Raw genomic sequence first — 15,619 nt, 5'->3', positions numbered from 1 at the left:
AAGCAGAACTTGCCATAATAAATTAATATATGATCCTCTGGTTTAAATCTCAACGCTGTCATCTTTTTTTAACATCTGACACATTGGGTTGTTTTTTAAGAGCACATATGAAGTGCATGATGATACAGCGACAGGCCCTTCCACAGTCCCACCACACTAAAGCAGCGCGTCTACAATGATCTCATACTGTAGCTATAAATCTCATTCATATCTGCAGAGATGAAATCCATCGCTCATAAAACAACAAGGCGTCAACTCAACTCTTTAGGATGAAGAGCGTTCCACCAAAAGTTTCTCTAACAGTATCACACCAAATTCAAATGGCAACATGCTTAATAAGACTCCATGTCGTCGTCTTCTACACACGGTTTAACAGCATTGTATTTCACAACACATTTCGGTTAAAGCACTGTAATATGAAGCGGTTAAGAAATGCAGAGAAAGCTTCAGTGTTTGGTTTGTTGGTGAGCGCTATCAAGCGGGTTTCACATGCGCCGGCTGTGAAATAGTTAAAGAAGAAAAGGCTGCTGTGCCTCTGACTGTTTAAAGTTGCTCACAGCAAGGTGCAGCAGGTGCGCGCGTGGTTACCAGTCTGTGTGTGTTTACTGCTGACTCCCTTCCGCACCCCAGCACCCACACCTCCACCTCCTCCTCCCGGCCATCAGATAAGACACACACAGAAAAAGAGAGAAAGAGAGATGGGGGGAACACTTACCTTCTGCACACATATAAGCCTTTGCATTGTAGTAAAGGTGCAGTTGCAGAAATACACACATAACCACAGCTCACCTTCACTCTACTCTGAGAGAGAGAGAGAGAGAGAGAGAGAGAGAGAGAGAGAGAGAGAGAGAGAGAGAGAGAGAGAGAGAGAGAGAGAGAGAGAGAGCTAGCCCTGATATCACTGAAGACAGGATGTAAGATGTATGTCAGCTCAGACACACGTGTGTAAATGTGCGTGCTGATGAAAACACACACACACACACACACACACACAGTACGCTTGCAAACAAGTCTCAAAGTGACAAAGACAAACTATTATTCTGCTATACCCACAGAGGTGGCAAACAAACGCTCTGAATGCAAAAACGGGGGTTCCCCGGGAAAATCGGGGAAATGTACCCTGAAACTTTAATGTTTGTCATTAAAAAGTGATGTGTTTTCCCCTTTCTCTCAGATCCAGGAAGACCTTGTTCTCAATCCCATAGGCAAAGTGCTATTTTTAGCAGTAAAATGCTTTCCAGTTGGCTCCATGCGATCATAAGGGAAGAAAAACCACATCGAAAGCCACGTTCCCTAACATCTGAAACTGAGCTGGCAGATCTGGGATGTCCATACTTTAAAAGCGATCGTGATACTGACCCCACTGAAGTCATCTACAACGCTCTTCCTCAGTCAAACTTCACTTCAATAATATTACACAATCATTTATAAGCAACATTTTGTAATTAAAACTGAGAGCGTCCACAACTCACACATCACAACCATGTGATTGGTTAGCATTCGAGATATCACTCGTCCGAGTTTAATATCGAAGGATTGGAGTTTGCCTATGAGAGAAGCTAATTACTAATCCAGTAATGTTCATCAGATGGTATTTAAATTACAGGGGCACTGAAAAGCCAAACGATGTGGTCGATGACTCTGAGGAACCTTCATCTCATCTCATAAAACTTGTACAGTAATAAACTCCTAAAGTATTTCAGTATGTCATCATGAGTTAGTCTTCATCTATCATCTATCATACGAGTTATCGCTTAGAGATCTCTGATCGGTTTATCTGTCAACTACAGGACAAACTAAACGTCACTACATCTCTTAAACCTTTAACCCACAAGATACACACACACACACATTTCCTACTTCATGCTAATGGTTAAGGCTACTGATTCAGTCATCTTCTCATGTGCATTTTTAGATATGCATAGTTTCTTAATAGCACCACTTATATAACAATCAGTCCAACAGACATTCAGTAACAATAATATATCAAACATGCATATTAGCACTATTAAAGTGCACCTATTTCATTGATAAAAAACAACGTTATTTTGTGTATTTGGTCTAATACAATGTGATTGCGTGGTTTAAAAAAACACATTTTCCACATACCGTACATTTTTGTAGCTCCTGATATGTACAAAGTTCATCAATCTTAAAAGGTGTAGCGGAGGATTTTCTCGAATTTTAGAAAAGAACCGCCATCCCCACTTAAAAAAAAAATGCAATCGCGTAACACTCCTGATTGACAACTAGGTGGACCAATAGTCTTGATGATCCACCCAGAAAAAGAAAATCCTCCGCAATACCTTTAAAAGCCCTGTGTCCCTGATTGGCCAGCTAACCTGTACGTTGTGATTGGCCTGAATACCCCTGACGTCAGCTGGAAATGTGACGCTCCTTACCATGTTTGAAAGATTCGCTCACAATGTCCGAATCGGGATGAATTATGATAATGTTGGTCTTTACTACATCACCAATCCCAGAAAGTAAACTGTTGCCTACAACCCGTGTGTTTGTTGTAGTCCAAGAAAAGAGATTTAAGTTGGAGACGATAACTCGTGTCATCGTTTACTTTGTGGTTTGTACCTTTTGCATATCGTTAACATGTACTAATACACACTTACACACCAAAAGAAATCTAAAAATGTGAATCAGACCAAAGGTACCTTTCCTGTGATAAGCGCTTTATATAAATAAATCTGAATCGATTTGAAATGCCATTGAATTGTTTCTGATTTTTGAAGCTCAAAAAATGACTCACATCTGTGGTCTCCAACATGGTTGCCTGCATGGAGTCTGTGAGTTGCCCGCCAAAGCACATTCTACTAATAGCCTCAATTTTAATTTTTATTTATTTATTACATATTTTTTTATATTAGCTTGGCTTCTTTAATGTCAACATTTTAAATAATGCTAAAACATATCAATAAGTAAAATAAAATATTTTCTTTTAAGTGGACTATATCAAAAAAGTAGCCCTCAAGATTGTTTTATCCATTGTGGTAGCCATTGCTTACAAAAAGGTGGGAAACCCCTGACTTACATAATAAAAGCCTTTCCTTAGATGCGTATGCATATTGTAAAACTCATGCAAGCAAAATGCCTGTGACAAACTACAATACAAGTACTGTAAAACTTTGATATTTTGTAAACAATCCTAAGATTTCATGACATCAATTCTTACTTAAGCTTAAACTTCTGTCTGTAATCGCATCCGTTACCCAAGAAGCACGTGTTTATTGTTTAAAAAGTTTCAAATATGACTAGTTTTGTGCACAAACATTTGACTTCAGAAGTCATTTTTCAACTCGTTGTATGGATTATTTTTTATGAAGGATGGATACGCTTTCAGGAGGCATTACAAAAGGGGAGCTGGTATATATTTCGTATATATAGTGTTCAGCTGAAGAAAGACTTGTAAACCTAGGATGACATGAAGATGAGTAAATGATGAATTTTCATTTTTGTGTAAACCGTTCCTTAAAAGTTTTAAAACCTTAGCCTTTGAAAAGTCACATATGACACATATTATATAAGTTCTTCTTCTGATAGGACTCCTAAAAATAAAGCATACATAAAGAGCAAGAAGTAAACGCTGTGGTTTTGTGTAGAAGAGCTTCAGTATTCAGTATAATATCTCTTGACCCTCACAGTGTTTATATATGATTTCATCTATGAGCATCTTCTAGAAAGAGATTTACTGCCCAGAAAAACTCAACATTACCAAGTTAATGATTTCAAATAATACAACACTGTCATGATCAACAAACACTAAGGGGCCAGATTTACTAATAGCTTGCGTCAGCGCAAACACCTACTATTAGGATTTACTTAAGATATGCAGTCAACATTTAGCACTGAAAAGGGCATTGTTTTTTAACTGACCTTAATGCATGTGCATTTGTAGGAGTTTCCCCTTCAGACGAAAAATTTATGGGAGGAGAGTATTTAAATGAATCACACAATGTGATTTATGCTCGTCAGTTCACTGTTATTTGCATCATTTTTTTAACGTCTAAAAAACCATATCTTATACAATACTCTCATTTGTGCTGCTCTTGGTAGATGACATTGGTCATTATGGAAATGAGGTTTTGGCACCTGTGTTCTTTAACCTGCGTCTTGTCAGTAACTCACACACAGAAATTTCCACTCCCATCAGCGCTTTATTGAAAATGACCTCTCACACTAATTTAATGTGTTTAGTAAACCTGACCCTAAATGTTTACAACCCATGTTCATCATGTTATAAAATCTTGCACACACGTATAAACTGATCCACAATCAAAGCAATACAACAGAAACTATGAATTCTGAGAGACACATGTTGAGTTTGTCCCACAAGAGCCTGTGTTACACTTCCCACTGATGGGGTCAGCCAACGCCCCCAGCACCCCGAATTAGTGCCGGTCCAGACCTACTGGAGCCTCAGCAGCCACATGGGGCGGCACACATGGGTGTGATCACAGCAGCCCTAATCCTGATCCCATCTGATACCCATCTACCAACAGTATGACTACCACAGCTGGGTACAACCCAACCATACACACACAAACACATGCACAGAGACACACACATACAGACACGCACACAGACACACAGACAGGCACACAGACAGGCACACAGACACACAGAGACACACACATGTACGCGAAAACACACAGACACGCACCGAGACATGCACAGAGACACAGACACACACAGACACACAAGCACGCACAAACACGCATGCACACACAAACACACAGACATGCACAGACACACGCACAAAGACATGCACAGAGACACACAGACACGCACACACACAGACACACACAGACATGCACACAGACACGCATAGACACGCGCACACACAAACACACACGCACAGACATGCATACAGACACGCATAGACACGCTCACAGACAGTCACACAGACACACACACGCACAAACATGCACAAACACACGCACAGAGACACAGACACGCACAGACATGCACAAACAGACACGCGCACAAACGCACAAACATGCACACACGAAAACACACAGACACGCACAGAGACATGCACAGAGACACAGACACATACAGACACACAAGCACGTACAAACACACATGCCCACACAAACAGACACACGCACGCATGCACAAACACACAGACACAGACAGAGACACACACATGTACGCACAAACACACAGACATGCACAGAGACATGCACAGAGACACACACAGACACGCATAGACCCGCACACAGACACACACACACACACATAAATGCACAGACATGCACAGACATGCTCACAGACAGTCACACAGACACGCGCACACAAACACACACACGCACAGACACACACATACACGCACAAACACGCACAGACACACGCACAGAGACACAGACACTCACAGACATGCACAAACAGACACATGCATGCACAAACACACAGACATGCACACACACGCACAGACACACACACATGCACGCGAAAACACACAGACACGCACAGAGACACAGACACAAGCACGCACAAACACACATGCACACAGACACACACAAACAGACAGACACATGCACGCACAGAGACACAGACACGCAAAGACACACACAAACAGATACATGCACATGCACGCACAAACACACATGCACGCACAGACACACACGCACACACGCACAGACACACACACACACACACACACACACACACACACACACACACACACACACACACACAGAGACACAGACACAGTATGTTTTCTGTGGTGAAAAATTTATCAAAAATCTACTTTTCTATTTTTTAAATAAATGAAAACACTATTTGGTGTGAGATTTGATCGTAGCTACTGCTCACATCCATATTGATAAATGCCAAGTCTTGCTTTGTTTTCTGTCATACGCTTGTTTCATAAATGAGGCCCATAGTGTGTTCATTCATGATGACACAAACACCGAAACAAAGTGCTTAAGTACTCGAATAAATGTTTTTAAACACTAATAAAAACATATAGCCAGTTTTGACGCAACACTGCGTCATTTTAAAAGTGAAAACTGATTCTATTCTGCATTTGCAAAAGAAGTTTTGCCTTGAATACTGCAACCAACTACTGCCACAGATTATAAACGCTATACCAACTTGTTTTTAACACGTTTCATCCTGATGGAGACATAGTGTTATAAGCACTCTGTCCACATCCATCACGTGCAGTATAAACGCACACCAGGGGCTCAGATATGAATTACAATACAAGCGGCTGAAATGATTATAACGGTTATAACACTGTAACTGAATACATGTGCAAGAGACAAGCTATTATTAAAGCAATAAACTCTTTTATACTCGTACACCCATGACCAGTGTGAGCATCATTTCTGAGACGCCAGCATACATGCAAATTCTTTTCATTTTAAAACGAAAACACAGAAATGTAAATGTAGTATTAGACTTTGATTTAAGTGACTTTGTTCAAAACACGCATAAGACATCCTGATTATCAGATTTACTAAAACTTTTAAGTGAAAACAATTAACAAATTTAAATTGTAAAAATGTTGCCATTTAAAATATAAAAAACAGAAATACAAATGAATAACACACATAAAAGGTTTATCCATTACAATATAAACTAAGGATTAGTAGTATAAGGAAAGATGATTTTTAAGTTAGTTGACCTGGTTAAGCAAACTATGCTGAAGTGTTGTAGGTGTTTACCAGAGTGTTGCTATGCTGTTGCTATGACTTTGAAATATTTCAATGTCTGTTAGCAAATGCAACAAATTATTTTTAATAATAATAATAATAAACTAATTTGCTGACACGGATCTGAAGTGACAGTGATTTGTACATGTCATCATGACATCACATGATGACATCAGAATACAAGAGTGAGCATCATCATCATTAAAGAACACACTTCCTCTGTCCCGCCCCTCCACTGTCTTTCAATGGTCAGACTCCGTTGTGATGTAACAGATGTCTCTTCTCACCCAGGCGCCTGTCAAATGTCTGGGGTAAGGTGACAAAAGCACACCTGAGTGAGAACAATCCATCAGTAAATGATGTCAGAGGCTCGAGCCGGGACCCTCCAAACTCCTCAAAGCCACCTCTCTTATAACCAATGCATCTCATGCTATTTAAAGATTTGTGTTATAGATCAGAAGACAAAACACCAGCTCAAATCCTAAATGCGTCACAGACTTTGTCTCGAAAGACATCAATGACTGTCAGAAAGTTATGGTTGACTTGAGGTGGGGGATTTTCTTTCACTTTGACTCACTTTTGTGAAGATGAGTGGCGAACTGATTCATTAGGAGAAAGACAAAAAAGACATACAGTAGGACGCAAACAGATATGAACTAAAAAGAAAGGAATATGTGCGGGACAGTTATTAAAAAAAATGATAAAGAAGAGATAGTCTTTAAACTATGACTATTCAAGGAGTCTACAGATGAAGACATCACCCAATACATCTGACTAGAAATGAGAAGTTTTGATTTTAACATTAAGCTTTTAGATGTGTGTGATGATTGTTAGCATTATATTAAAATAAGATCACCTCATACCCCCCATAAAAGCTGCAAGTATTTTTTTATTTTTTCATAGAAAACAAATGAGAATTTTTTTTAAATATATATATATATATATATCTTTTTTTTTCATGTTTACTTGTGGACACTTAGAGCAGTTTGACTATTTTTCAGAATATGGAAAATGTAATTTTTTTGGGTGAACTATTTCTATAAAAGCTCCAGCACACACACATACGTAAACAAGGCCAATTCAGTAGCCGTTATGGGCCTTGGATTTCCACGACTCACCTGGGTGACACATCACACACATCTACCTGTTTAAACTCCACAGACAAACAGGACTTATACGAGAGATAAAGTTTCACGAAGTCCTCACGAGAAGAATTTGTTGCTGACTTGAGAAGCGTGCAGTGACATGTTCAAACACTTCAAACACCTGTCTTACATTCACAGCGGAAGAGAGACGGACACACACCGATAATTAAACGACTATAAACACCTGAGGGCATCCGAGGGGTTTCCATCATTTTGCAAATGCATCCACCTTCATAGCCGTGCAAGTTCGTCTGCAGGCGTTCACTTCAAAGAGCAGTAAAAAGTCCAATATTCAATATTTGTATTTTAATCTGGCAGCGATGGGCCGTTATCCCACTGTGCTCTGTGCATCGGATCATTTACTTTGATGGAGGCTTACAGATGTTTTACTGGCGCTACCACCACTCAAAGCTCTTCAACGTCTAGCCAATTTTCTATCCAACAACTTAATCTACATTGTGTTACGAATGATAAGTTAAAGAGCTTATTTTTTTAAAGAGGATGCAATCCGGCGTCTGTTACTTATCTTTGTTAGTCCGAGGGCTGAGAGCTGCTCTGGATGCCTTATGACACAAAGCCAAAAGTCTTTTGTTGTTAACTCAAAGACTAAAGGGTGCTTAAACAACATAAGCTCATGCTATAGCACTGTCCTGGGAGGACTAAGAGCTTTCTCTGAAATCTTTAGTTTGGAGTACAACACATATAAACTGTAAAATTAGTCGGATTATGAACATTTTAAGCTTAGCAGTGCATTGTGGGTAAAACGCAACCCTCGAGTGGATTTAAATTGAGTTGGGATGACAAACACAGTGCACAATCCATAAATACAGAAGTTAACAAGTTTCTTTCTAGATGTTTCTTTACCCTGTGAAAAAATAATATTTATTTTAGGACTAAGCAACATGACGACTGATCACAATAACACATATGTAACTCTTGAGATCTCGGCCATGTTCAGGTGATGCTTTACACTGAGAATAAACTACCCAACATTGGCCTGATGTCTTTTTTAGACCACATCATACCATTACTAAAACTATGTATTCATCACAGCTTTACGATATATTTATAGATCCATCATTTGACATCTAAACAACACATTGTACATTATATATTAACTCCGCTTTGTTGTGACTTTATATAGGACTTCAATTTACAGTTGACGTTGTTCTCCACCAGGAGAGGAAAACATCATTTTAAGGGAAGATAGGAAGTTCAAAGAACAAGAACACACGTAGACTTTCCGGGCCGGAAATGGGACGACCGGAGACTCAGAGAGTGAATATCAATTGATGATGGAGTTTAAAATGTAGAAGACATTCTTGCAAATGTCATAAGCAAAAACATTTGACAGATATGAAATAAACAATTGTGAGTTTTAAGGAACGATATCATTAAGATATTACTCTTGGTTTCAGCAGCTAAATATACAGTCATATATAAGATCTTTAGTCAAATGATAACACTTAATAAAAATCCAATAACGATGTGTTCATTATTAAAAAAAAGATTTTTGATCATCGAATCTGACTGTGATATTGACGGCTTTTTAATTCTGACTGAAACTATACACACGTGTGTGAACGTGAGTCCATGCAACTAAACTAAACAACTTTAAACCACAGTCACTGATTTATAATGAAAGACATCAGTACGGAGGTACACACACAAACACGTGTACACAAACACAGACAACTGCAAATTTGTGTCAATCATATTGCGTAAACAACAACCTCAGGGCCTCATATGATGTACTTTGACAGAGAGCACAAACATGTGACATCAAAATATCCCAAAAAAGTGACTTCTCAGCTTAATAATGCGTCTTACATTCAGAAGTGCCTCTTCTGTAATCAAACTTAACCCAATCGACCGAGTTGTGAATAATAATACGACAACTTACCGATGGTGAGACGGATCCATTGGGCAGGTACGGCTCCGGTAACATCAGAAATGGATATCCAGAGTACGGCGACTTATACATCCCACCATCTTGATGTTTTGGCACTTGAGATAAAAAGAAAGAAAGACAAAACATTCTTAATTTTTTTACTTAATCATATAAAACAGTGCACACAATTACGGAGAAACCTTGTACTTTTGATTTTGTAAACACGTGAACTAAACAACACTGGGTTTTTTGGGGGTTTATTTAAAAACTCTCTTGTAAATAACGATGATCAATCACAGATCTTCTTAAAAACAAGTTTCGATTCTGGAGAAAACATGGCGGAAACTGATCAATAGATCATAACTGAGATACGTCTAATCGACGGAGTATTTAATGATGAATGATTTTAGGTTTTCCCCAAGAAAAGTCCATCAGTCACACATCAAACCTAAACATGATTTTTTTCAAAAAACATTTATCAGCAAGTACATTTATACACAAATGTTTATCTATATCAGAACATAAAAAAGTCATCAAAGAAAACTTTAAATAACATTAATCGCTCGGCAATATTTTTTCACACTTGTGAGAGGCCCACAAATAGCTGTTTCAGATCCAGCATAAATCAATCTCAGTACAATGCACAACTAAGTGAGCCAAACTAAAACTTTTCACAGTATATTTTGCATTTAATGAATAGTTTTGTCTCATTTAGTGAACTTATAATGACAGTTTTCTTTTACAAATATACACAAACTATTTATATATATTCTTCGTAATAAACACTGGACACACACACTGACCTTCATCTAGATGATCTCGCTTTTCACTGTAAACCCTCTGATCTTCAGTGTGTCCTCTTCTGATCACCTGTTTAACACAAACATATGAGTGATTTTTGCTATAAACACGCGCGCGCGCACACACACACATAAACACACACACAGAGAGTGAGAGAGAGCGCGAGCATGATGTTGTGTGATAGTGTTGCTAAAGTCTTACTGCAGTGCTGGAGTTGATTTCGGACTCGTGCACCAGAGATGATTTGAGATCAGCCAGGTCGCTCTCCGTAAACGCGCTCTCGCGGATCTTCTCCTCGTGATCTCCTTCATCTTTAAACGCGATCATCTCATCATTCGCCCCGAGATCATCTCCCCCGCCACCGTTCAGCTGCGGCATCTTCCTCCCGGTCACCAAACCAACTTCTTCAGCAGTGATGTTCTTCACTAAAGCTCTTCAGATGTTCTGCTGATCTTCTTCTGAAGAGTTGAGACACACACGCGCGCGAGAGAGAGGAAACTTCTTTATGCTGTGACGCGCTCGCGCGACCTTAAAGTAACAAACAGTCGCGCTTCAGAAGAGCAAAGATCAAAGAAACCGCCGGGTGATTGACAGCTGCGATGAGCGAAGGGGGGCGCGCTCTTAAAGCGACAGGACAGTGTTTTTATTAGGACACGTAACATGTCTGACAACCACAGAATACATGCTATGTATATTAATAGTCTTTATTTCAGTTTAAACAAGTCTTATTTATTACCAGTGTGTGCTGCAATAAGAATTTCAAGTGAAACGTAAAGCATCATCATCAGTTAAGCTGTTAGTATAAGTGAACAGATGTGGATTGATGTCTGGAGATAATCAACAACTAGAGAAAAACAAACATATTTCAACAAAGACAAGAATTTAAAGAAAAAAACTGAATAGTGGAAAAAGACACAATATATAGATTATTAATATTGTAAATGTAAAATAATAACGCTGGACACAAGTTTATTAATAAAATCAAACAAGTTCTGTATGTGTTGTTGTAATAAGAAGGGTACCTTATTTTATTGTCAAAACTTCAAATATGTGGTAATGTTAATAATATGTATAAAAGGATCACACAGATTATCCATTATGACTTTAAATCAGACTATATTTTACTGTGTTATACTTACTTTAGTAAAAACAGTAAATGATGCATGATTAAAAGCAACCAACCTTGAAATCAAACCATAACCTTAGTAAGTGTATGTTCATTAATATCACTTAAATTACATTGTAAATCACACTTTACACTACTGTACTAACATTCATTAGCCTACTTTAGTAATACAAGTATTAAAGTACAAACAAAATGTGATTATAGGCAACAAACAAGGACATGAACTCAGTATCTCTACATAGTGTCATCATTTAATATAATGTAATCTATGCAAAAAAGTAGTAAGTAATAGTTTGTAAGTCTAGGAACGAATGACACGTAACCACCTTCTTGTGTATGACTTTTTTTAGTTTTTTTTATGTTTCAGAGTTTTAATTGAGAAATAATTATGCCTTGCCATGCTGTGCCATAATGTTTGAGTAAATTTACTTTTGCGAGCTACAGCTGGGAATAAGAATTAAATACAAACATAAAAGTGTCTAGTATTTGCATAAGGTTGCATATTTATACAATATCATCCATGCATATTAATAAATGGATTAAAATGAGCTGTTTAATACATGCAAATCTAAATTATAAATGAGACTTTGTTTATTTGACTTGATTAAATATAGACAGCTGCTTTTCTACATCGTTCTCTTAATGATTTCTCAATCTTATTTTTTACATTTGAATGCACATTTGCATGCTTTCAGCGTAATATTTTCAATGCTCTAGTTTTTATTTTTCATTAGAAAAGTACATTTGGTTGGTTTCTTTGCTGTCGTATTTAGTTGCTGTCTTTCTGCTAAGCCTTTCCATTGACTGTATTCTTTATCTCTTGCATTTGTGAGTTGCACAGGAATTTGTATGACTTATACGACTTATCTATGACTATAACGTCAGAGCGTATATAATTGAGCAAGCCACAGAGGCAGGAAATACAGGCGTATAACATTCAAATAAAACCAACAGATTTTCTGTCTGTCTCATATAAAAAAAATGAAGGTTTGATGCAGGAGGGTACATAGAAAGTTTGCTCACATTCAGAAATATAAATAACTATAATGGGTTACTGAGACAATAAAATGATTTCAAATGTTAAAAACATATTTTAATATTCTGAAAATACCTCGACAATCTTTAGTTTAGATTAAAGGGGATGATTTTTTAATGGAAAACTTAAACACCAAATCACTAAGAGATTTTTTTCCTTGTTCAAATCCTGTGAATGTAATAGGAAGAGCAATTATTAAATGGTAAATATAAGCATCAAACACTTTGTTTCTGTTTAACTCCATTAACAGATTCAGATATAGGGTTGAATAAAACTAAAAACAGAATCAAGTTGGATTTCTCTGAGACGCTCAAATCCCATTTCAATATAAAATCTCTGTTCTTCTACACCAGCTTTGATGGTTTCCAGGATAAATTGCAGTTCTTAAAAATTATATACTGTGTTTCCTAAATAATCTCCAGGCACATTTAAGTAGCAAACTAATTAAATCACTGAGGTCAAAGCCACATCCAAAGAAACACTGCTTAACTCAAGCCACTTGTGTGTGTGCGTTTTGTGTGTGTGTGTGTGTGACCGCACCCTTAAATCTTCTCTGCCCTATATGTTCTCTCAGTGTTTGTGTGTACACACAACATTAAACTTTGTGTAGTTAAATCTGAATCATATTGCTGTTGTGTGGGTTTAGATTGAAGAGCAAACATTTGGCACAGCTTCAGTTCGAGCATTTACAAATAGTTTGGCATTTAATTCATTACTGATTCCCTTTAAAGTCTCCGCACAATGTATCTTAAATGAAAGAAATAAGTTTTAGAGATCTAGTTATATAAATATTTGCAAAGTTTTTAATACACTCATATGAGCAGAAAGAAAGATTGCTTAATTTGATTAAAAAAGCATCTCTTCTAAATTTACAGATATGTAATGGCTCATCATATTCTACTCAAAATGAAAAGGTTTCTCATTTAAGAAATGTCATATAAAAATCATTATAGTTTGAATAAATGAGTACATTCTTGACCTGAAGGGTATTAGGGAGTAGTTTTCTTATATATTCACCCTTATGCCATCACAGATGTATTTATACTTCATTTCTTCAGTTGAACCCAAATAATGTCATTATGTTATCTTTTCATGTTGGGGTCAATGTGTTAAAGCTTGATAAAGTACATCCATCCATCCATCATTACCCAGGTGAAAAAGTAGTACACTTCTATAAGTGTACTTAAAGTGCTTTATTTTCGCACACTATTTTTGTACCTAACAGACCAAAAATTCATCTTTATTACTTCTTAAGATCATTTAGGGTGTACTTCACTGTGCTTTTTTGAGACACCATAAATATGAACTAAAATGTGCTAAAAATGTATTTAAAAATGTATTTGGGTACCACTTGTAGTAAACTTAAACCAATCTTGTTATGAAAGTTGAGTTCAAGTTTAATACAAGTGTTAACTAAATACATTTTTTATACAGAGATAGTATGTTAAAAGTGCATTTTAGTTCATATTCACGGCGTCTCAAAATAGCACAATAAAGTACACTTAGACATCTCAAGTTTTTAGTATATTAGTATAGTAGAATTTTTAGTATATTAAGTACAAAGTTAGTGTGCGAAAATAAAACACTTAAAGTATACTATTGAAGTGTACTACTTTTTCACCTGGGTAAAGTAATCCAGTGGGTTATTATTTATGCAAACCGGTACATGTTTGAGAAACTGAAATGTAAACAAACACATCCGAGGCATACGTTTAATATGAGACATTAATGACTTTAATATAAAATTAATTGAAGAAAGGAAGTCAGAAGCATCTTTAATTGGCACGAGATTGAGTAACAAGTGAACATTTCATGTTTTGGTAAACTGTTGTTGAAGGGGTCTGTATGTGATGTTAGTCTGCCCTCCGGAGATCACAGGAGGTGAGAGCTGTTATTGTAATTCTCTCTCTCTCTCTCTCTCTCTCTCTCTCTCTCTCTCTCTCTCTCTCTCTCTCTCTCTCTGACAGGAAACAAAGAGTCTGAGCCTTTGATCTACAGCACAGCCATTCACACACACACACACACACACACACACACACACACACACACACACACACACACACACACACACACACACGCACACACACACACACACACACACACACACACAGCACTTGGAGACCTGCACTAAGACACAAACCAATAAACGTGCATCTACACACATGAACGCATGCACGAATGCACACACACACACACACACACACACACAAAGTCACATTTACTCTTGTGCATAAACATTAATGAAAAAGCGCAATCTCTCTCTCTTTCTCTCGCTCTCCCCCTCTCTCTCTCTCTCTCTGCCTTCTGCCTGTAAACCAATGCGTAGCTGCTATTTTAAGACACGAAAGATTCAATCAACACGCTTGTGCAAAAATGTGCTGCACTGCTGCAGGTTACCTCAGTGGAAACTTCAGTTTATAAATGTTTGTTTGACAAAGACTATCTATATCCACTGTTTTCTTTTCATTTTTTAACATCTTAATATTCTGTTGGTCTAACAGCAACAATTAGAGTAAAAAAAGAAAGAAATTACGATTTTCTGTGCAGTCCATTAGGTGATATCAAAAATAAACTATGCCATTTTTACAGTAAAGATCATAAATAATAATACAGTACGTTACAATGCAACAGAATGTTTTCTTTATGATATAAAGTTCAGATGGTACACTCAAAAAAAAAAGATTCATTCAATTTACTAAATTTTTTAAGGTAAGTGTTTGCAATTTATTTAAGCTACATAAAAAAAACAAGAAAAATAAAATAAAAAACTTTTATTTAAATGTAGCTTAAATAAACTGATTGCAACAACTTACCTTAAAAAATTGAGTAAAATGAATGAATAATTTTTTTTCCAGTGTACATTATTAGCATTTCCAACCAGCTTCCTACAAGTCATTTTGAAACCTTTAATGCAATAAAATCCTTAACTTTAAAGTTACTTTCAAATGA

General features: G+C 37.0%; 1 protein-coding gene across 13 annotated transcripts in view; it reads right to left on the bottom strand.

Annotated features, from left to right (window-relative positions):
* The window catches only part of tcf7 (transcription factor 7), a 48,764-nt gene extending 37,651 nt beyond the window's left edge, over positions 1–11,113 (bottom strand). For 4 of the 13 annotated variants that reach the window (XM_055180167.2, XM_055180170.2, XM_055180171.2 and 1 more), the window contains exons 1-3: positions 10,710–11,112; positions 10,511–10,577; positions 9,720–9,823 (exon numbers count right to left, since the gene is read on the bottom strand). In XM_055180167.2, coding sequence (XP_055036142.1) covers positions 9,720–9,823; positions 10,511–10,577; positions 10,710–10,886 — 348 coding nt within the window. In that variant the 5' untranslated portion in view covers positions 10,887–11,112. Of the gene's footprint in view, positions 1–9,719; positions 9,824–10,510; positions 10,578–10,709 lie in introns of all 13 variants that reach the window. The other 9 variants (XM_055180166.2, XM_055180172.2, XM_055180175.2 and 6 more) reach the window with 5 other exon arrangements.
* Positions 11,114–15,619: the final 4,506 nt, after the last annotated feature.

This window comes from Misgurnus anguillicaudatus, chromosome 9 (assembly GCF_027580225.2).
Source record: "Misgurnus anguillicaudatus chromosome 9, ASM2758022v2, whole genome shotgun sequence".
NCBI lineage: Eukaryota > Metazoa > Chordata > Actinopteri > Cypriniformes > Cobitidae > Misgurnus > Misgurnus anguillicaudatus.
This window is presented reverse-complemented; position numbering and strand designations above follow the sequence as displayed.